Source organism: Ammodytes marinus, assembly GCF_949987685.1.
Source record: "Ammodytes marinus genome assembly, chromosome: 6".
Classification (NCBI taxonomy): domain Eukaryota; kingdom Metazoa; phylum Chordata; class Actinopteri; order Uranoscopiformes; family Ammodytidae; genus Ammodytes; species Ammodytes marinus.
The window spans coordinates 34,318,793-34,340,232 of record NC_137235.1 but is presented as its reverse complement, the minus strand read 5'-3'; the positions used below and the strand labels follow the sequence as shown (position 1 = coordinate 34,340,232).

Genomic DNA, 21,440 nt, shown 5'->3' with positions numbered 1-21,440 from the left:
GCGATTAATCCGTTAATTAACGAACGTATACAGAGTCAATACAAGCCTCCACACCAGCGCCGTCATTTCGCAATGCGAATTTGCGTTTTTAATTTTTTTGAACTGAGTTCGATTTTTCTAGGACGTCGCTTCTAAAGTGGGACGCGACAAAATTCACATTTCAAAACATTCGCTTTTACGTTGCGTTTATTCGCCCAGTGTGCAAAGGCCTTAAAGAATAGACTTCCAGAAGACTTCAGGTATCTCCAGGTGCTCTCTGGCAAAGTTGTGACACGCAGTTTTTTTTTTTGAGAGCAGAGGCTTCAGCAACCCTCCCATGGTAGCCACGTTGACTGAATTTTCTTCTTATTCTGAAACCATGCACATCTGTCCCAGATGCTGCAAGAGAGGTCTGCAAATCACTAAATGTAATGTTTGGGTTGGCTTTTACCTGAAAAATCACTTTTCTTGTGGCGCTTGTGGATGTTTTTGAAGGAAGTCAACATCTAGGCAGATGTTCAGTCACTCCTAAAGCTCTCCACTTGCAGATGATTTGCCACATGGTGGACCGATGGAGCTCAAACTTTTTCAAATCAATTTATAGCTGTCTTCAGACACATTTGCAACATCACAACACTATTCTTGGGATCCTCTGAGATTTCCTTTACTCTTGGCATGTCTGACCTGTATGGGTTCACTTTGGTGAGCCTAAACTGACCTGGTTTTATATCTGTTTTATCTAGTGCCGCTCAATTTCGTCCCTAAAGATCTCTAATTACATTGGTCCATTTCATCACTCAATTTGGCCCACCTGATTATGTTCACCTGCTCGATTTAAGCAATAAAGCCCAGGGTTCACACATTTTTGCATATACAAAAGTTGGCAAATCGTTTGTTTTATCTTTATCGTTTTAACATTTGATTTCCGGAAAATAATTTTTTTGAATTGATAAACAAACATCTGTTATTTCATATAAAAATACTGGTATTGATCAAAATGAATGATTAATGGTTAAAATAAATAAAATTCCAAAAGGCTCAAGGGGTTCACAAACTTTCAAGCAGCACTATACAGGATTTTTTTTGGTTGTTTTCTACAGTTCCTGGAGGGGTGGGCTGTGACAAACATCCATATTTGAACATATTGTGCAGATGCCACTAATTTTTTGCATATTGGGAAAAGTCTAATATGATCAATATTAAATGTTCACTGTTACAAAGCTTTACTCTTCCCAGACACGACGGGTGGTGGCAGCACAGTCTTTGTTACTGTAAGTAAGAGCCATTGACCCTTTTTCCTTGTTTGTTTGCTTATATTGTCTTGCTATGCCCAATTCGACCGCCTGGTGGCGGGACTGAACCGGTTGCAAGGCTATTAATCGGGCACACTCACACTAGCCAGGTGCTTGCATGCCAGAAGGCAAATAGTTTTCGACCGTGCCATGGAGCTTACATGTTTACAGTGGAATCAAGTTGTCTGTTCAAGTCTAACCTTAAAGCTCCCATATTGTGCAAATGCACTTTTCCGATGTTTTTGAACATAATTATGGGTCTACGGTGTGCCTACAGACTGCCAAAGTATCAAAAAAAAGAAAGCTCTCTCCTTTTCTCACTCTCCCCTTTTCTGAAACCCTCCACCTCTCCACCCAATATACTCCAGTCAGAATTCTCCCTGTTTCTGACATCAAAAACTGGAAAGCCAGAAGCTTCCACTGTGCAGTCCACCCCCCTATTTCTTATTGGTCCACGGCCCCGAGATCCTCTCGAAAAATATTCCTTCACCCCCCATGTTGTTTGCTTGTTGCTAAGCAACAAGATGCCTGTAGTACGGCAAAACATGATGAATGTTGCATAATCCACTAATTTATCTTAACCACAGCAGCCTCGTTTTTAATAACACAATGGATAGGAAGCTACTTGTGCTTTTTTTCAAACAGTGAAACTGAAATAAATGTTTTTATTGGTATTTTTGCCTGACTGGTGTATAGCTATTAGCTTTGGGTCAAGCATTCAGCTTTTGCTCATAAAAACATATTTCTATTCCCCACACCAGTGGAAATGCCTCGTTTTTAACAGGACAAAGGATTGGAAGGTATACTGAAGAAGTCTGACTTTGAAGATAATTTTTTCACTGATTTTAGTGGTATTGTTAGCAGCTAGCTCCCGAGCTAGCTTCGCAGTAGCCACTATCTTTTGCAGCATTTTTATTGTGAACATGCCGTTTCCATTAGCGTGTGGCTGTCAGTGCGTCTGTATGAACATAGTCTTTCATGTAGACGAGGATAGGTCATGTCAAACTGTTCAAAGTGCGTTACTAGCACTAGACTTGGTTCTTCTCATGGGTAGGCTAAACCTAACTGTGCTAACAGGCTATACGTCATCATTGTTTACAAACAGACAGAGGGCGAGGCGTATCTGGCTTCGCTTCCGGACAGGGGGCGGGGGGAGCTCAAAGATTGTATATTTACGAGGGTAGCTGCAGCTCTTTTTAAAAAAATAGGCCATTGTGAGATTAGCTGAACATCAGCATAGTACAATAAATTATCTGAAAGTTTTTTTCAGCAAACAATTGAAGAAAAACGTATTAGGGACCACTAAGACCATATAATATGGTGTATAATAGAACCGAAAAGTGTATAATATGGGAGCTTTAAGCGAATAAACGAAGCATCATAAAACACTAAAGAAACGAGTCGACATTCGTAAGTTGTTAACTGAATCTGTATGGCTATAGGCACCAAACGACATGCAGCCTAGTGGCTAATGGGAAGCCTCTACAGTTACAATAACACACAAGTAAACAAGGCAATGACTTTTTGGTTAACCTTTTTTTTTTAATAAATTACTTGAGCCATCAACTAAATTAAATTCTGTGATGGTTTCAAATTAAGATGAAGGGATATCAAAACTGAACAGTTTTAAGATACAGATTCAGCCCCAAAACAGTATGAGATGATACAAGAACGGTTAGACCTCTTTACAATTATACACTGAAACAGCATAAAGGTGAAGACGCACATGAGTTCATTAACCAATAAGGAGGGGGAGAGTTTTTGGACAATAAAAAAAGCAGAGCAAGTGTAGCGTTTTACATTTTCACTCGACATGACAGGGATTGCAGACTGGAAGGGGATGTGGGGCGGGGTTAGCTCCCTTTAATCAGTCAGTCTACTAGGTTCCAGTGTAGATTTTTTTTTTGGAGGGTGGGAAAAGGGAAGGCACCCTCCCCAGGTAGCGTTAGGGGGATGTACTTGACTCCTTCACACGAGGAGAGCTGAAAGCAGGGAGGGTGAGGGAGCGCTCAAGCAGTCCTCTACTACAGGACAAAGGGCAGGATAGGTGAGCGGAGGGGAGGGTAGTCCCTGAACTCCTTCAGGTAGCTGCGGTGCTTCCCCTTGGCCCACACGGTCATCTGGATGAAGCCCACCAGGCAGAAGAAGGCCACCGGCGCACACTGGGTCATCAGCGTGAAGCCAAACCAGGAGCCCAACTGCAAGAGGAGCAAGGGGCAAGTTTTACTTAATAACTTTCAGGGTGCTTTCAAAGCAAAGAAAAAAGGTAAGGTACATAAATGCAATGAAAGAAGCTAAACATGGGATCATATCATCAGAGGATAAAACTGTTTTTGATTTAAAATTTGATGATTCCCCACTATATTTTCAAGCAATGATGCCACGTTCACAGAGAGAAACTCATCTGCCATCATTTGATGAATATTACCTCATAGGTGTAGTTGGGGCAGGAGACCAACAGGAAGATCCAGGTGAATGGGTTCTTAGTTGGATAGGGAATCTTCCTGGTCTTAGAGCCTGGATACAAGTAGCAAAAGAAAAGGAATGTCAGAGGAAGTGTGTGTGTGTGTGTGTAATTGCTGCTCGTTCTTTTGTTGATATCTGATCCAAAGTCCACATACTGAATAATGATATTCCAATGTAACCGTTTCCAACATGAACACAAAATGTTTCCGACAATGTATGAGGTTTTTTATTTGGCATAAGAGGTTTCTGTTCCCCCTACTCACTGGTTTGCAACATGGTGGAGCAACATAATCTACATAGCATGGTTGAGAAGCATGTGTTTCAGAATTTCTATTTATGACACACTAACCATATAGCTTGCTTTGTCAATATTTAATGTTACAGGGGAATATCTAAAATGTGAAATTGTGTTTTTAGAGGCTTAAACTAAAAAAGGCACTCAAAACATATCTGTATACAACATCATTTTAAAGATAATATGCCGTGTTTCCTTGTTATAAGAGCCATGACCATGGACATTTTTCAATACAAAGAAATGTCAAATATGCATTACTGTTTTTTTCTAAAGAAGAGGACAGTGCAGTTGTGTGCGTGCTTGAGTGAGTGATTGACAGGTGTTTGTACCTGGTGGACGGAGGTTCCGCAGGGCAATGTGGATGGAAAAGTTGCCAATCTGACAGAACTAAGAAAGAAACCAGTCCCACAATGATTAAATGTGTATGCATGCGCTCTCATTGCACACTTTGGAGTATAAGAAAAGAGATAGATAAGTTACACAAAAACACAACAAAAAAAGCTATTTAAATTGTGCACGTTACTTGTTTTTGTGCATTTTTCAGTCATGTTAAATCAAAGGAATGATAAAATACAGGACAAAGTGTGAGTGGTAGAGTTATCCTTACCAAAAATATGATGAGGGCCAGTCTGATTTGTTGCTCCCCGTACACTGCAAAAAGACACAGATCACATGGGTGATGGTGAGAAGGAGTTCATGGCACATTGGTTTACAGTATATATGTGTGTTGAGTGTATGGACTTGGTAGGGTGCATTGCATGCTCACTGGGTGGTGTGTACAGCGGGTGGTTGATGTAGTAGGCCATCCATGCTGCAAAGCCCCAGTAGTAGGTACAGTTCTGAAACGAAGAATGTGACAGGAACATTTAACAGTGTTTTTTTCAAATCGTATACGGATCATTGATTCACCTCTATACATATTAATGAAGGACACGCGATAGTTTGAGTGGGAGAAAGTATCTCACCTTAAAAATGTTGCGTAACGGCATTGTTCCATGCGAGAAGCGGTGGACAAACAGCGTCTCTAACAGCCTCTTGCAGTAGTGGAAAGAGTGACACATACACGCAAGGCTGGAAAGAGCACAGGCAGTTGGGTTAGGTTGACTAGTTATTATAACGAGGGTGCAGGTACTGTACTGTACAATACTATTCTACAATGAAGTCAATCTAGCATGACTTAAAGCAGTGGTTCTCAATTATTTTTATTTTAATACTATTGAGAACCTGCTAATATTTATTTATTATTATTATATCTATATATTATTATCTGTACAAAACCACTGTATGAGTTTCTGGCACGAGCATTCTGCATACAATCACCTTATTATCAAATTAGATAACAAAAAATAGCTGAGATAACTTCTGCAGCAAAAAAATTCAAAGTTCAGTTTATTAGCTCAATTTGTAACATTTAAACAAGACTGCTCAGTCTGTGTGAATCTCAGGACAGAGAAACAAGAGCAAATGATTCACTGAAGTTTGCATTTCATTAAAAAAAAATAAAACTGTAAACATAGTTTAAATAGCCACTTGGAGACACATGTGGGCATTTATTTACTGCAAATCGCGGCCTTTCGTGTATGACCATACACAAGCACACATCGCGCTTGCTAGCACTTAAAAAAAAAATAAAAATCAGTTGGAAATCAAGGCAGCCCGCCCCTCCCCCCCCCCCCCCCCCCCACACACACACCCACCATTTGGGAAGCACTGACTTAAAGTAAAAGAGTTCTGACATTTTGGGGGAACAGGCTTCTTGGCTTTCTTGCTGAGAGTGACATAAGAACAGGACACAAGTGAAGTGAGTTCAATGCCAGCAGCCTTAGCTTAGTTTTAAGTCTGGAAACAGCGAGCCTTTTAGCATTACATTCTACTTTATACTTTCACAGGTTATTATTGCAATTTTTTTTATTTCACAGCATTGATTTATTTGAAACTACGGTTACTTATTTATTTTTAAGTAAGAATATTCCAACTTATTTTCAATGCACTTCTCCTCGTTTAATTTTTTTCTTAAACAGTGTCATTGTTCATAATTCTAGTAATTCTAAATTCACTCTTTCCTGCTTGAAGCCAAACATACACCTCCCTTAAGCATTCTTGAATCGATCTTTTTCCCTTGTGACCCTGTGTAAGGTGACACTTTGTGCTCTAACCCATTTAGATTAGATTAACTTTATTGTCATTGCACAGTAAACTGAGTACTGAGTATGCAACTAAATGTAGGTGGGTCCAAACAATGCAAACAGCAGTTATACGCATATGCAGCTATATATATACACACACACATACATATAACATATGCAGTATACACATACAGCAGTAATGACAGAATCCAAAAATTCTGATATGCCATATGTCCAATGATAATCACAAGTAAGCCCAATCAAAATGTATTTTTTTCTTCTTTTGCATCAAGTGAAAATATCACTGTAGTATCTAGATTCTAATCTAGTTTGTAGTTGAATGAGGGAAAGAGTGATAGCTGAAGGATGAGCTCACTAAACCAGTAGGGACATTTTATATTATAATATTCTATAACTATTTGTTTTGTGCTAAAGGCAAATTTCCATTTCATACTGTATAAGGAAAGGGACAATAAAGTGTCTTATCTTAATTTAACTATATGACGGAATTTCAAATGCTTGTGTGTATTTCTGTTGGAGACACTCACTGTACAACCCAGTGTTTACTGGTGGTAAAGTCATATTTGGGTGCGTAGATAAAAGGAACCCTGAAGTAGAACATCAGATAGATGACCAGAGGGCCAGCATACTCCGTCAGAAAGACCTAAAAAAAACAAATTAGGATAAGATGAGAAAGGAGCATTATTATGTATTGTCATGCTATTTATATATTATAAAGTTGAGGGAACTTCCCTGCACTAAACACACACACACACACACACACACACACACACACACACACACACACACACACACACACACACACACACACACACACACACACACACACACACACACACACACACACACACACACACACACACACACACACACACACACACACACACACACACACACACACCACCCAGCGGAAAGTCTCAATATAGCTCTGCTTGATCCCATCCCACTGCTGGGCCCGTCTGTCACAGAGCAAAGTGTTGTTGTACTCACAGTGACCCAGCTGATCTGGGCTCCCAGGTCTCTGAAGTAGAAGGTTGCCGTGGTTCCCACAGGGAGATGCTGCAGAACATCATCGTCCTTCAGAGACTTCCCCTCTGAAACGCACAGACACACACGCATTTGGTAAATTATGAGTTGAAAATAAATACCAAAATACCTTGTTTTGATGGACAATAGCGCTTTGGCTGACTCACTGGCATCGAGGCGGATGGACTGTCTTGCTGGGTACCACTGAGGATCTGAAACAGACAGATAAATACTTCACACACATCTCAAGGCATGACGTAAAGTGAGTATTTCTGGGTGTTCCGTGTGATGTTAAGTCAGGTTTATGATCGCCTGGAGAGAGATGACACTCACGGCTCTTGTGGAACATAGACTTGATCTCCCCGATAGTGGCATTTGGCTCCACCTACAAAGAACACCACAATAAATAAGTGGAGAGAAACACACACGCACAAAAGGGACAGATAACAACCCTGTTTTACATTCACGAAGGTGATTAGGGATAAATTTAGCTCTGGCTGTGCCCAAACACCCCATGGATGTCCGCTATTTAACAGCTGGTATTGGGGTTTCAAAGAGTCATGGCGCACGCACACAGAGACACACACACATAGATGACCAGAGGGCCAACAGCCAAAGTGTACGACCTTGCGCCAGGCTGCCAGCTATGAACCAACAACAACCAAACAGAAACATAAAGAGCAAATGGAGACCGATCGGGACACACAGTTGTAACAGGCATGATGACAGCGCAGGAACACTCCATCACTGTCTGAACAAATGGCATCATCTGTTTGAGTTCAGGCCTTACAATACAACCCTGAGTTTGGTTATTGGCATTGGGAGAGAAAACATGAACAAGTGCATGTCTGACTGAAAAATATAATTATTCAGCAAGACGTAATCAAAACTGTTCATTTAACCTATTTTTTTTCTTCGTAATTATTACACACTTAAAGAAAAATTGTTTTTACATGTTTCACCCCATTTGCTACATACGTACGTGTCACGTACATATGGAAGTAGTATATGTACATTGCTGCTGAGTCTGACCAGCTAAAATGTATCTTAGTTATGTTCAGTTACACTAGTTAATGCTGGAGCAAGCCAAGAGGGGCACTCATGGTGTAGTGGTCGGGTCACCCCACCCATAGAGGCTCAGTCCTCTTCCCAGCAGACCTGGGATCGAATCCGTCCCAGATCGTTCTCTGCATGTCATTCCCCTCTCTACTCCATTTCATCTCTGTCTCTCCACACCATTAGGGTCGCTGACTTAATCTTTAAGTTTGCGTTTTGCTGTTTAGGATTCCCCATCTCATATCAAATATGCTCCAAAAATAAAGGTTGACTGATGCATTTAACCGTCAACCAACTTTTTAGAGAGACAGACCTTTTAAGCAACTTTTAATATCCATTAAAATCAAAAGGTTATGAAAAATAGAGTGGAGCGACTTGAAACATGCTTGAGAGGTGAATATCATCCCTTTCCCTCATTTCTGTGTAAGTGATAGATTTAAGTTTGTCTTAGAAATGAACCAACAGTCAGACAGAATAATAATGCTTTAGAAAACTCCCTATTAGTAAGAAAAAAAGCTCTGCAATGCTATCTGCACTGTAGTGGCATTCCGTCTGTCGATTTCTAATTTCAATACCACAATCGAGCTGTAGGCACAGTAACTGAGTCTGACACGAATGACATGGGATACTGCATCTGGTTTCAAAGATTTACTAAAAAAGGTCAAAAACATACACAGTGACACGATCACACGGTAAAGAAATAATATGCCTCCGTGCCTAGGGCAGCTGTCTTTAAAACTGAAACTTCGCATGTCAGCATCTTCAAATAAATAAAAGCATTGGGCCTAAACATATTCAATATTACAAAATTACTTTTAGCTGTAAATACACTTATCAAATGTGAATAGTAAGAACTGTAAATTATTATGAATTATAAAAAACACATAAAACTTGCACAAATGTAAATAAACAATTTCTTATGATTCATGCAATCTGGTTCTTACATGCACTACATCATTGTAGCGCCTCAGACATCGGTCGTGTATGAGCTCAGCGACAGCTTTAACAGTCAACTGATATTGCTGGCCCAGACTGGGAGAGCTAAGATGCTGTTGAGAGAGATGTATGACTTTATGCACATCTTTACGAGCCAAGGTGTAACATCGGTGGAGTGTTACAGAAGACATTATAAAGGCATATTGTTCTATACGTGTGTTGGTCTGTGGCTGAGCACCTTCTGGTTGAGCTCATTAGCTTTAATGTAACTGTGTGAACCAAATACTAATGCACAAACATGTTAAATTGACAAACGCTCCCTCACTTGAAGATGGGTGTCTGTTGAAGTTAAACTATTGGATCAGCCCAGTGCCACTCTGGATCTGCCAACCAATCGCATAACGTTTGGTCGTGACGCAAGTCATGCGCTGGCTTTTGAGCCACTCCTTCTGTTTGCTGATTGGACTGGCAGAAATCTGGCTGGAGAGAACCCACTAATATACTGCACACCCAGACTGACTACTGAAGGGAAATGAAAATTGAGCGGAAGTATGTAGGCGGGCGGTGCCAGGCTATCAAAGAATAGGTTCACAGTCAGTTTTGTCTATACATTTAAGTGTGTAATTTAAGCCTAATATGTAAAGTGCCGCGAGATAACTTCTGTTATTATTTAGCATTATATAAATAGTTTGGCACGACTCTACAAGAAATCTAACAAACAGACCCGGGTAAGCACTGTTCAGATTGGTTTGTAGTAGGGCTAGATTATCTCATGTTTTGCAGAAAAATGCCTAAACTGTTTATTTTTACATAACATTTTAGGAAGCGTGAAAATCAAAGAGTATATATTGCCTTACTGGTTGCTCACAGCAGATGCTCTAACACATTCAGAAATATTGTCATGAACAGATTAACAATCTTCTGGGATCATTGTTCCAGATCGTGTGGGCCATCTGTAGTAGACTTAAGACGTCCTTGCCATTTTCAGCAGGATTACATCACCGAGAAACCCCCTCTCTGTAACCCCTCCCCCCTTCTGGAGACTTCGTTAAGTATCCAGATCATGAAGTGTATCCCAAACATGATACAAGACTTGAGTTGTATTTCTAACTCAGTCTGTTGGCCTACTTTAGGAAAGCAGTCCACCAAAGGGCCCTCCGTCCAGATCCATATCTATGTCTGGGAAAGGTTCCCTCCAAAAGGTGTTAGAATTGTGCATGCTATCCCCATGGAAACATGGCGACATGCTATAATCCAGCAAGGGTAGCACCTTATAGTTGACGGGCTGGAGGAGCTGCCTTTAATAACCCGAGTCTGCCCCAACTGACAGACTAACACCACCAACTTGGCCAATGCAACTCTATACACCCAGGCCTCATACCAACAATATACTAAACCCCACTAATGCAACAGCACTGACTTACAGACCTGGCGATAAGAAATTAAAGCCGTCTCACACACACCAAAAACAAAATACAGGCCAAGTACAAATTACTGTGCATATACCTGATAAATGTGGCTAATACGACAGGCCTACTCTTAGATCACAACTGTAAACACAACTTAAGTCCTTCAGTGAATCACACTGGACAAATCTCTCACCTCATGACATTAACGCTTCACATTACAAGAACATGCTCAAACCAAAAGCCTGCGAGCTGCCGTAGATGGCAAAACATAAACAGGAAGAAGTCAAGGTGAAGTTTGGCATCGGACAGTTGTAGAACTTAGAACCTAAAATAACTAAGTTCATTAAGCATTGTGAAACATTGTATAAGTACAACACTTAAACAAACCGAATTATGTACCACTTGTACATTGAAGCCTACATCCGACCCTGTTTAACGTGTCACGTTAGCGCCGCTAGCATTAGCGGCTAACTTTAGCGTCTATGCTTTCGTACTTCGCCTTCATCAGGGAACTAATTTGCACATTTTAGATGATGATTAGATGAAGTAACGTTAGGTCCTTTACCACTCAGAGAAACGTGCCGTGCCCTTATGCAGTCTTTGGCAGCATCTTAGGAGGCGCATATGTGTTTAAACTTTAAAGGTATCGTAGCATTGGCTCATTGTTGGCTCAGAAGCCTCGGGCTTTAACCAGCGCCGCATTTTATTATTATTTTATTTTAAAAAGTTGCCTTGTCTTTATAGATTGTTGTTTGCCTAGAAGATCTTGGAATAAAGATGTAATTGAGTAAAAACCTCTTGTACAGTCTATGGTAAAAACGCTGTATTTTGGATGTTCTGTTGGCATTTTTAATATGTAAAAAGTAGTGCTGTCAGTTTAACGCGTTATTAACGGCAAACCCATTTTAACGGCGTCAATTTTTTATCGCGCGATTAAAGGTGCCAACACACTGCACTCGGCGGCGCGGCGGTTGGCCGCGCGAATCGCAGGTTCCACGCCGCGTGATCATATTGTGTCCTCCGCCGGCCGCCCGACCAGAGTAGCCTTCTCCTACTTTAGGGATATGCTGGCGCTGGTGCTAACCGGTGCTGAGAGCACCAGTCTGCTGTGCTGATGGTGCTTTACCCAAGCTAAGGTGCTAACTTGGTTCATAAAGCAAAACTGATAACTGTACACAGCAGGCAACAGACACATAGGCTATTCACAGAACGTATGGGAGCAAACTGTGACTATTATGTTTTCATCCATCTTAATTTCCTCTGTCCGTCGTCCCGAAGTGTGTGACGTCGGGAGGAGCTCAACGCTGATTGGCTATCGCGGCGCGGCTCGCGGCAAAAAGTTCAATATTTCCAACTCCTGCGGCGGCCGCGCCGCCCTATTCGCGCCGCGTGAACCGCTCGCCGCCCATTCGCGCGGCGGAGCGCAAAATACATTGACTTTCTATGTAAACTCGCCGCGCGGCGGTGTGCAGTGTGTTGACACCTTAACGCTCGTCATGGTCTAGCAAACGTTGTGGTTTTTTCTCATGCTGTTGTATCAACTAGTAATGTTAGAACAACTGAAACACCACAAACTATACATATGGCTCGCATTTAAGTTACTGTCAATTCAAAAGGAACATGTCCTACAGCGTAATTAAGTACGGGCCCTCAATGTATTGAGAAGAGTGGTCAAAACTAAAGAGGAAATGGCAAAAGAAAAAACCAAAGCAGATGTATACGTTTGCGCTGTGCAAATTGCGCACCACATATGCCTATTGATTCTGCTCTGCTATGTGCTGTAGTAAAGATAGGTCACCTTGGAAACAATTAAGCCCCCGTAGGCCGCGATGATCTTGTCTTTTTTACTCGCGCGAATCACCATTCTCTGCAGCCGTCACCGGCTCTGTGTTGTTTCTCTCTCACCGGCTCGCGGAGGCTCGGGCACGCTCGCGCTTCAGCTGCACTCTAACTCCCCGGTTCACTCGTAAACTGAAATTCCGAGTCGGGGACAGCCCTACTGTGAAACATAAGCAGCCAAGGATGTATAAATATAATAAGTTTTTTTGTGCAAAACGATTGATAGCCGCTCAACTCTTGACTAAACTGTACATAGATACATGATAAAACTGGTTTGGTTAATAAACTAGTGAGCGGTTGGCAGGGCCGCTGCTACGCTTTTGGGTGCCCTAAGCAGAAATTGTCAGTGATGCCCCCCCCCCCCACCCCCCCAAAAAAAATAAACACCCAGAAGCTCGCGTCCACAGGGCGCAAAAAAAATAAACTATTTTGGGGGGCCCCCGGACCATCTCTTTTTCCTTTTTAATAAAAAAAAAAAAAAATTATAATTTTTTTTTTTTGGGGTGCCCCCCCCCAGGAACTTGGTGCCCTACGCAGTCTGCGTATAGGGAGCGGCGGCCCTGGCGGTTGGATGCTGGGTCTGGGGCGAGGGCGTTTCGCCAAATTGTGTGACGTTTCGCCAAAATGTGTCCACACCAATATGAACATCAAAGTTACGCCACTGAGCCAATCACATGACAGCAACTCAATACATTTAGGCATGTAGACGTGGTCAAGACAACTTGCTGAAGTAAAAAAAAGCATCAGAATGGGGAAGAAAGGGGGTTTAAGTGACTTTGAACGTGGCATGGTTGATGGTGCCGACAGGATGAATCCATAATTAATGTTGTTTTTCGCCATATGCTGAACCTGCCATGTGAATGTCGCAACTGAAATCGAATTGTGTGAATTGTAGCCTCAGTTTCCTGTTCTTAGCTGACAGGAGTGGCACCCGGTGGGGTCTTCTGTTGCTGTAGCCCATCTGCTTCAAAGTTGGACGTGTTGTGTGTTCAGAGATGGTATTCTGCATACCCTGGTTGTAACGAGTGGTTATTTGAGTTACTGTTGTCTTTCTATCATCTCGAACCAGTCTGGCCATCCTCCACTGACCTCTGACTTCAACAAGGCATTTTGGTCCACACAACTACCGCTCACTGGATATTTTTCCTTTTTTGGACCATTCTCTGTAAACCCTAGAGATGATTGTGCGTGAAAATCACAGTAGATCAGCAGTTTCTGAAATACTCATACCAGCCCTCCTGGCACCCTCAACATTGCCATGTTCAATGTCACTTAAAACCCCTTTCTTCCCCATTCTGTTGCTCTGTTTTAACTTCAATAAGTTGTCCTGTCCAGGTCTACATGCCTAAATGCATTGAGTTTCTGCCATGTGATTGGCTGATTAGTTACATGTGTTAAGAAGAAATTGAACTGCTGTACCTATTAAAGTGGCCGGTGAGTGTATATAATAATATAACATAAAAAATATCAAACATTAATTTGCAGCGAGAGAGTTGAACCAACAGCTCTCAAAGTCACGATAAAAATAAAAGTTTGCAGTTATTTATATGTTGTTTACCTCCTGTATGTGCCAAAACCCCTTCCTTGCCCAGGTAACTGAACCAGGCAGGGAGTCCCTTCCCTGTCAAAGGGTGTGTTACTGGTGCTGTTAGCCAGGACACACAGTGTGTGTGTCCTGGCTAACAGCTGGCTGACAGCCAGGACAACAGCTATTGTATGGCAGCTCGACAACATGTTTGCCTGACTCAAATACACTAGAGCTGCAACGATTAATCGATGAATCGATTACTAATCGATTATTAAAATAATCGCCAACTATTTTGATAATCGATTAATCGTTTTGAGTAATTTTGGAGAAAAAAAATGTCCAAATTCTCTGATTTCAGCTTCTCAAATGTGAATATTTTCTGGTTTCTTTAATCCTATTATGACAGTAAACTGAAATATCTTTGTGTGTTTTGGACATAACAATACATTTGAGGACGTCAACATGGGCTTTGGAAAATTGATCAACATTTTTCACCATTTTCTGACATTTTACGGACCAAAACACTAATCGAAAATAATCGACAGATTAATCGATTATCAAAATAATCGTTAGTTGCAGCCCTAAAATACACACAGACTTTCTACTCTAAAATAGAACAAGCCATTTAGTAGCAATTAGTATACAGGCAGACGATAAAATGTGCACAGACAGCAATATGAGGTTAGAAAAGTTTAGTTCAACTTCATTGTAACACTGTAACAGATAGAGGAAGGAAAGAGATTTGTTCTCACCTTGTCCAGGAAGCAGAGCTTGTCCTTGGTCTTGGCGTCCAGTATCTCCACCTCAAAGAAAACAACAGCTTTTTTAGCTTTTTTAGCAGGTTTGCGTTTGGCCGGAGTCGCCGCCGGGGCCGCCGCTGCCCCGTTGGCCGCTGGCTTTTTACCGATGGCGGCCTCTAGCGCTAAGGTATCCATGTCTCTGCGGTCCTCCTCCTGCACTCACTTTATTCCCTTCTTCCACTCACTCTATCCGTCAGTTCTCTCGTCACCTCTGGAACCCTCCAAGATCCACCCAAGACCATAGAGGAGAGGGGCAGCAGTCAGCTGTGGAAATAAATCTGTCTGTCTGTCCCTTTCTCCTCGGCCCCTCCCTCTTCTTCCTCTCTGTCATTCCCTCTCCCTCCCTGTTTGCCCCTTTCTCATTCCTTCACTTCTGGTGCGCTGCTTTATTTAACTGCTGGCCGACCACCGGAGCGCGAGCATATGCCACATGTGTGTGTGCACAGTTGCATACACAGGAATGCCCAGCATTCCCCCTGGCAAACTGTCCACAGTAGATCATCTGTGCGTGTCTCATGAAGGAAACTTGAAGAGGAGCGGCAGCACATATCTTAGAGCTGCGGTGACTTGGTTTTGAAACATAACTCCTTCCTAAAAAAGGACACCCGATGAGCCCTAACACAACTCAGCCCCCGGCTATGTGGTGAGATGGAGAAAAAAATATTATGAAAGACAGCATACCCCCCTTTTCTAGTTGGACCCCCTCTCTTTCTTTCCCTAGCTAAATATAAATATCTATTGCTAACTCTGCATAACCAATCCATCTACGCTTATGTGGTGATGTCATGGGCTCCCTGTTTGCCTTTTTAAAAAGCACTGTAACTGTCCACTAGGGCTGTCCCCGACTCTACATTTCCTCGGTCGAATCGGATCTGCCCGTTCAATCCAGAGATTCGACTATTCGTGATAGTATATTTGTCGATCAGAAAATCACATTGGTGTTTGATATTTGGCGTCCCGTCAGCACTAAAGGGGAAAAACTGATTCCAGATCACTGAAAACTGACCTTTTAGTGTACGCCCTCCAGCTTGGAGATCTTTGAAAAATGGGTTCCGACACCTCAGTGAACCATTTTAGGGTCTGACACACACACACACACACACACACACACACACACACACACACACACACACACACACACACACACACACACACACACACACACACACACACACACACACACACACACACACACACACACACACACACACACACACACACACACACACACACACACACACACACACACACACACACACACACACACACACACACACACGACTTCTACAGCATGGCGTACCTTAAAAGCCAAACTAGACAGCAAGACATACTGGGGGGAAAATGCCCTTCCCTGCAGTGGCGTTTTCTCCCGGAGGCCAAGGGAAGCCAGGCTTCCCTGTTTTTTAGGCTGTAGTTGTCATCCAATAAAAACATTTTTATTAACAGTTTCGGTAATTCTTTGGTGCTGTGTTGCTGTCATTTCTTTCCCATTTTTCTCCTCTCATTGAGCATTTCACAATGCGCGAAACAGCGCCCCTTTACATTTAGATTCTGAAGACGCGGCGAAACACGATACTGCACACTGTATGTCCGCGAGGAAGCCAGCCCGAGCTGGCATCCCTTGGTGAAAAAAAGAAAGAAGGATTGACCAATCAGGTGAGGCTATTGTCTTGACACTGCCCTCCTGTGATTGGTCAGGAGGGCGTCATGAGGGTGCCAAGGGAAGCCACTCGGCCCTTGGCTTCACACCAATCAAATCAAAGCATCATTATCAACGTCACTGAAATTTAACAACAATAACAATAGCGGGAGATTAGCATGTTTGCATTGTTATCATATTAGCAAGAACAGTTATGGAGGGTGGAGATTTTGAGTATTTAGTAAAAAATTATTTTACCAAACTGCCAATTGAGGAGCCATTAAAAATCTAAGCTGACGGCAGGCCAATGCCTGTGGAGAGAAAGAAAGTTTATCGCACTTTCAGGGAGGAGAACTATGTCCGCACCGAGTGGCTAGCTGGTAGCGGCAATCTTCAGCTAATGGCCTTCCTCTACAAATAGTGAGTAAAATACACACCTTCTCCCGGCGCGGGTTAACTGTTCCCTTTACTGTCCGTGTAGCTATGTGTTATGTTTTGTGTTATTTTATTGCTAATTGTGCCTTGATTAATTTGCATTGGTATCCACTGAAGTTGTTCTGGGTTGTCTTAAGTAGTGTTGTATAATGAACATTTGGCCTAGTTCTTAAACGAAGCGCCTGGTAAAGTGACCAGGCGCTATAATAGCTCTTGTAGTTACATTAAATACAAGCTGCGACGTAGCCTGCTCTTTTCTGTCCCCCACCTTCCAATAAACATGTAGATTAAAGGTGTTGTCTCACTTGGCTTCCTCAAAAAAAATCCCCACGCCACGCCACTGCTTCCCTGCCACCAAAGGGTGATAATACTCCAGACTCTGAGGGATTAGTTAGGGCATTCCCCTTGGTGAAGACCACCCCCACCCTTCCACTCTGTAATGACAAACAGTCGGGATACGGTTTCCCTAATGAATGAAAGACATAAAGTGACAAGTGGCACCATGGAATTGTATGTGTGCTATATCAAATGGACCTAAATGCATGCATTTAGTGTTAATTTCAAATGTTGACAAGGCCTGGACCATGTGTACTGAATACACCTGACATAAAATGAGATATATTGTCATGATCCCGTTTGGGCTCCTTGGCCTTATATGTGTTTTCCCTTTTCACCTGTGTTTGTGTGCTGAGCTAATTGCAGGGGTGGAGCCTGGTGTGCTGGAGTCAATTAACAACATTCGCAGCTGCCTTCAATCTTCATCAACTGCGCTACTTATACCCGGGCCTACCTTCCAGACACTGCCAGATTGTAGCTTCTGTTTTTCACACAGTCAGTTCACTCTCTCGCTCACTTGTTTTCAGCTATGCTCTGTTCCACTTTTTCCTGGTTAACCCCTGTTTCTCTGCCACAGTTCTCCCGGCCTGACTCCAGCCACCAGCTCCAGCCCTAGCTCTCCAGCACTACTCCTCGGACCCCTCCTGCCTGCCCGCTCTAGCCTGCTTCCACTCAGCCCCCTGGACTTGCCCCGTTGCTCTCTCCCTGGACCCCCATGCCAGCCAGTTTCCCTCCCCGGATCCCGGTCCTAACACCCTGCTGGTTTTCTCCTAAAATAAATCTTCTTTTACTCACACTGTCTCTGCGCCTGTGTCCTCCAGACCCAACCGTAACATATATTTTTTTTTAACGTTGAAAATCATAACCTGAGACTATCTAAAGGACTTGTAGTCCGTATTATTAATGCTCATTCATGGTGCTTTGGACATTTTTAATCCACCCACAGCTCGACTTCCATCTAGACGTCCAATTTGGAAGAACCCACCACCAGCTGATCTCACCATCCAATCAGTTTGGAAAAAGGAATGGGAGTCCAAGGACGTCCCAAATCAACATCTGGTGTCAGACCCCACCCTACCGGTCCCTGGCACCAATCTCCCAAGGAAGCAGTGGACAACATTGAACAGATTCAGGACTGGACATGGCCCCTGCTTGGCCAGCCTTCACAAATGGGGCAGCAGCCCAACCCCACAGTGTGCTTGTGGAGAGCTGCAAACAATGCATCACATCATTGAAGCATGCCCTCTACAAAAACTTGAAGGAGGACTCGTCACCCTTCATACAGCAGAGCAAGAGGCAACTGCTTGGCTAAAGGACTTTGCATTCGCTAAATAAATTGTGCTTTGATTTACCGTGGCATTGTAAATTGGAGGCACCAACAAAGTTGGAGTGATGTATGTGTTTCTGATGGCAATATTTCATTAAGGCAACTGGCCTTTTAATAACTTGAATTTGTGCTTTTTATGAAAACCTTTTTTGAATGAAAGATGTTCTTTTTCTTTTAAACTGAATTCATTGAGTTGCCCTATTACTGTATGTAACATGCTTAACTTGAGGCAGGAAACATGACACTGGGGTTGAGACTTCTGGGAAATACCTCCATCTCAGGCTTCTGTGTGCCAGGCATACACAGTGCCACTGTACCTCCCCCCATCTCGTCTATATATAAAGCCTGTGTCTGGCAGTGGCAGCCTGTCCGCTAATGCACTCTGTGGGGGACGGTGCACGGGTGAAGCAGGGAAGAATAAGCTTTGACTGCAAAGGGGGACTTCTTAGTGCTCCCACCCCAAGGTAAGAGACCATTATTTTAAAACTAGAAAGCCTGGCTGTTTAACACTAGTATTTCTGAACACACTGATGGGAAGTCGATGCATTAACAGTAGAGATTGGCTGCGATAGTGGTGCAGCTCTCTGGTGCTATCTGGTGTAAATGCAATGAAGCAATGAATGAACTGCTCGATTATTTACCAAATGTAAAGAAGTTAGAACATCCTGATGACTGAATGCATAAACTTAAAATTGAACTTGATTTGATAAACAAATGCAGTGCATAGAAACAAAGAGCTCGTGTTGAAGCATGTTTCTTTGCACTGGTGTTTTGACGTGTGCAATGCTTGTTATTGTGTGAGTCGGTTAACACCCAACAATGTTCCCATTGTTTTTTTGTCTTCACGTGGCATACCTGTCATAATTAATGTTGAAACAAATGCACAATTTTTGAAAAGTTGTGTTGGTCAAATAGACAAAAAAAAAATAGTTCACCGCTATACCTACATGCTGGTGTTACTACGACTTATTCTGTGACCTGTGACACACAGTGCCCTTTGTATACTTCAGAAATGTAAATGCTAGAGGACAAGGCCATGAGTAACAGAGTTCAGATTGTGATATCGTAATATGGCCATGAAAAAATGAGCAGACTGATGTGGCCCAATACTTAACTTTGGCCAGTGTAAACAAATGAAAATCTCAAATTCAGGCATGTTTCCCAATTCAATGTGTTTAGTGATGAGAAAACACGATCAACTTCTATGCTTTTTCTATTACCATATTTCTATTATCTTGCATGATTCGACTGTTGTTTCTCCCCCTCCACAGAATGCAAAAGCCACACACGTGTCGACAGAAAGAAGGGGAACAGGAGCAGCCACTTTGGGTCGGCTTCTGTCAGACTACTTCAGATCCTGTCTGATGGGTTTTGGTGCACAGGAATCTCAATGTGTCCACATTTGTGAGAACCTTTCATTGCTTGCAAGACTGTAATGGTTAAGTAGCATGGGGAAAAGTTTTACAACCATTTACACGTTAACCGTGAGGGTATTTATTTCGCAGAGAGGGCTGAGATTGCGCACTTGACTCTTCACCTGCGTATTGGGTAATAACAAGATAAGAAGCGCCATGAGACAGTCCGGCCACAGATGGAGATGATGCCGAGCAGTATCCTACACAGAGGTGCCCCGTGTTTAGCTTACAGAGACGAGAGGCTTGTTATATCGAAGACCAAACATATACATAACGCGAGTAGGCCTATGCCTACAACTCGTCGTGACGGTGGGTGCAAATTGACTTTAAGACCCGATATTAGCCAATTGAAACTCTATTATCCATGCACGAGAGGCCACAAATCTCCCAGTCACAGCAATCAGCCCGTGGCAGGCGGTGTTGCAGCACTGTGCGGTCCTCACTGTTGACGTTTATAGCTATACATTTGACTGTTTTGCTCGAGTTTACTCTTGGAAAAATCATAGGAAAAATCCGAATGCGTCCTATTAATTAAATCCTGGCCCCAGCAAGCGCTCCATTTAGGGTTTTGAGTTTCATAGACACCACTTACCTCGTAGTGCTTCATCTTGGCAGTTGGCAGCCCTTTCCTTAATATCCGGGATGAATGACAGATCTGCCTCCAATCAGCGGAGTAATATGCGACTGCTGAGGCCACCGTAGGCGGGCACTACTTCCATGGCTCAGCCAATGACAACCGGTGGTATTCGGAAGTGCACGCCCACACGATCAGCGACGGTGCCAATGAGCTTTGAGTAAACATAGAGGTCGCTGCTAGTGTAACATAATGGGATTTCCCTAGAGTTGGGATTTATTTCTCTTTGAAGAGCAGAGCTGTCTTTGTGCACATCCGTATTGGTTCAACTGGAGACTGAGAACATATATTTTTCTGGTATACTAGTAGTCTAGTCTAGTAGCCTAGATAGGCTATATATGCCGGACTAGAAAATATTTTGCATCTGACTTTTCATTACACAATTTCTAGACTAAAAGCCAAAGTTTATATACTATATGCTAAAAGCCAGAATTTTTCCAATGTTAGCGGTCCCTCAGTTGTTTGCCTTATTTAATTGTGATCGCACTAATGCACATTACATGATTTCAGCTTTCAATATTTGCTCTGTCCCGTTTAAATGCATTTATGTGAACATTATATTTTATTGTCCAAATAAAGTTTGCCATTTGCCCATTGTTTGTTTTCAGTCTATAATCTCAAATTATTAAAGCCAAAACTGTCTCTAATGGGGAATTTGCAGGCTATGACTGGATCCTGAGCTTCCTGACAGGCAGACCCCAGGCAGTGCGGATAGGAGGCGCAACATCATCCACCCTGACTCTCAACACCGGCGCACCCCAGGGCTGCGTGCTCAGCCCTCTCCTCTACTCCCTGTTCACACATGACTGCGTGGCCACATACAGCTCCAACACCATCATCAAGATTGTTGACGACACAACCGTCATCGGCCTGATCACCGA

The 21,440-nt window shown here is 42.7% G+C and overlaps 1 protein-coding gene across 2 annotated transcripts; it reads right to left on the bottom strand.

Annotated features, from left to right (window-relative positions):
* Positions 1–2,799: 2,799 nt before the first annotated feature.
* LOC307252161 (very-long-chain enoyl-CoA reductase) lies at positions 2,800–21,052 on the bottom strand. Of its 2 annotated transcripts, XM_080029752.1 has the most exons (12): positions 20,518–21,052; positions 14,726–14,776; positions 7,539–7,590; positions 7,373–7,417; positions 7,170–7,273; positions 6,707–6,822; positions 4,998–5,103; positions 4,799–4,871; positions 4,640–4,683; positions 4,362–4,419; positions 3,700–3,788; positions 2,800–3,469 (listed from the first exon to the last, which is right to left on the bottom strand). In XM_080029752.1, exons 1-12 carry the CDS (start codon positions 20,530–20,532, stop codon positions 3,296–3,298), a joined length of 927 nt encoding a protein of 308 aa, XP_079885878.1. In that variant the 5' UTR covers positions 20,533–21,052; the 3' UTR covers positions 2,800–3,295. The 2 variants fall into 2 exon arrangements, with proteins under 2 accessions (XP_079885878.1, XP_079885877.1); XM_080029751.1 differs by lacking the exon at positions 20,518–21,052 and having other exon boundaries at positions 14,726–15,112.
* Positions 21,053–21,440: the final 388 nt, after the last annotated feature.

Coding starts and splice junctions, on each gene's coding strand:
- LOC307252161 (XM_080029751.1), bottom strand. CDS start 14,908: ATGGATACCTTAGCGCTAGAGGCCGCCATCGGTAAAAAGCCAGCGGCC. Junction 7,274..7,372: donor GTCCATCCGCCTCGATGCCA/GTGAGTCAGCCA, acceptor TGTGCGTTTCAG/AGGGGAAGTCTCTGAAGGAC. Junction 4,684..4,798: donor CCCGCTGTACACACCACCCA/GTGAGCATGCAA, acceptor GTCTTTTTGCAG/TGTACGGGGAGCAACAAATC.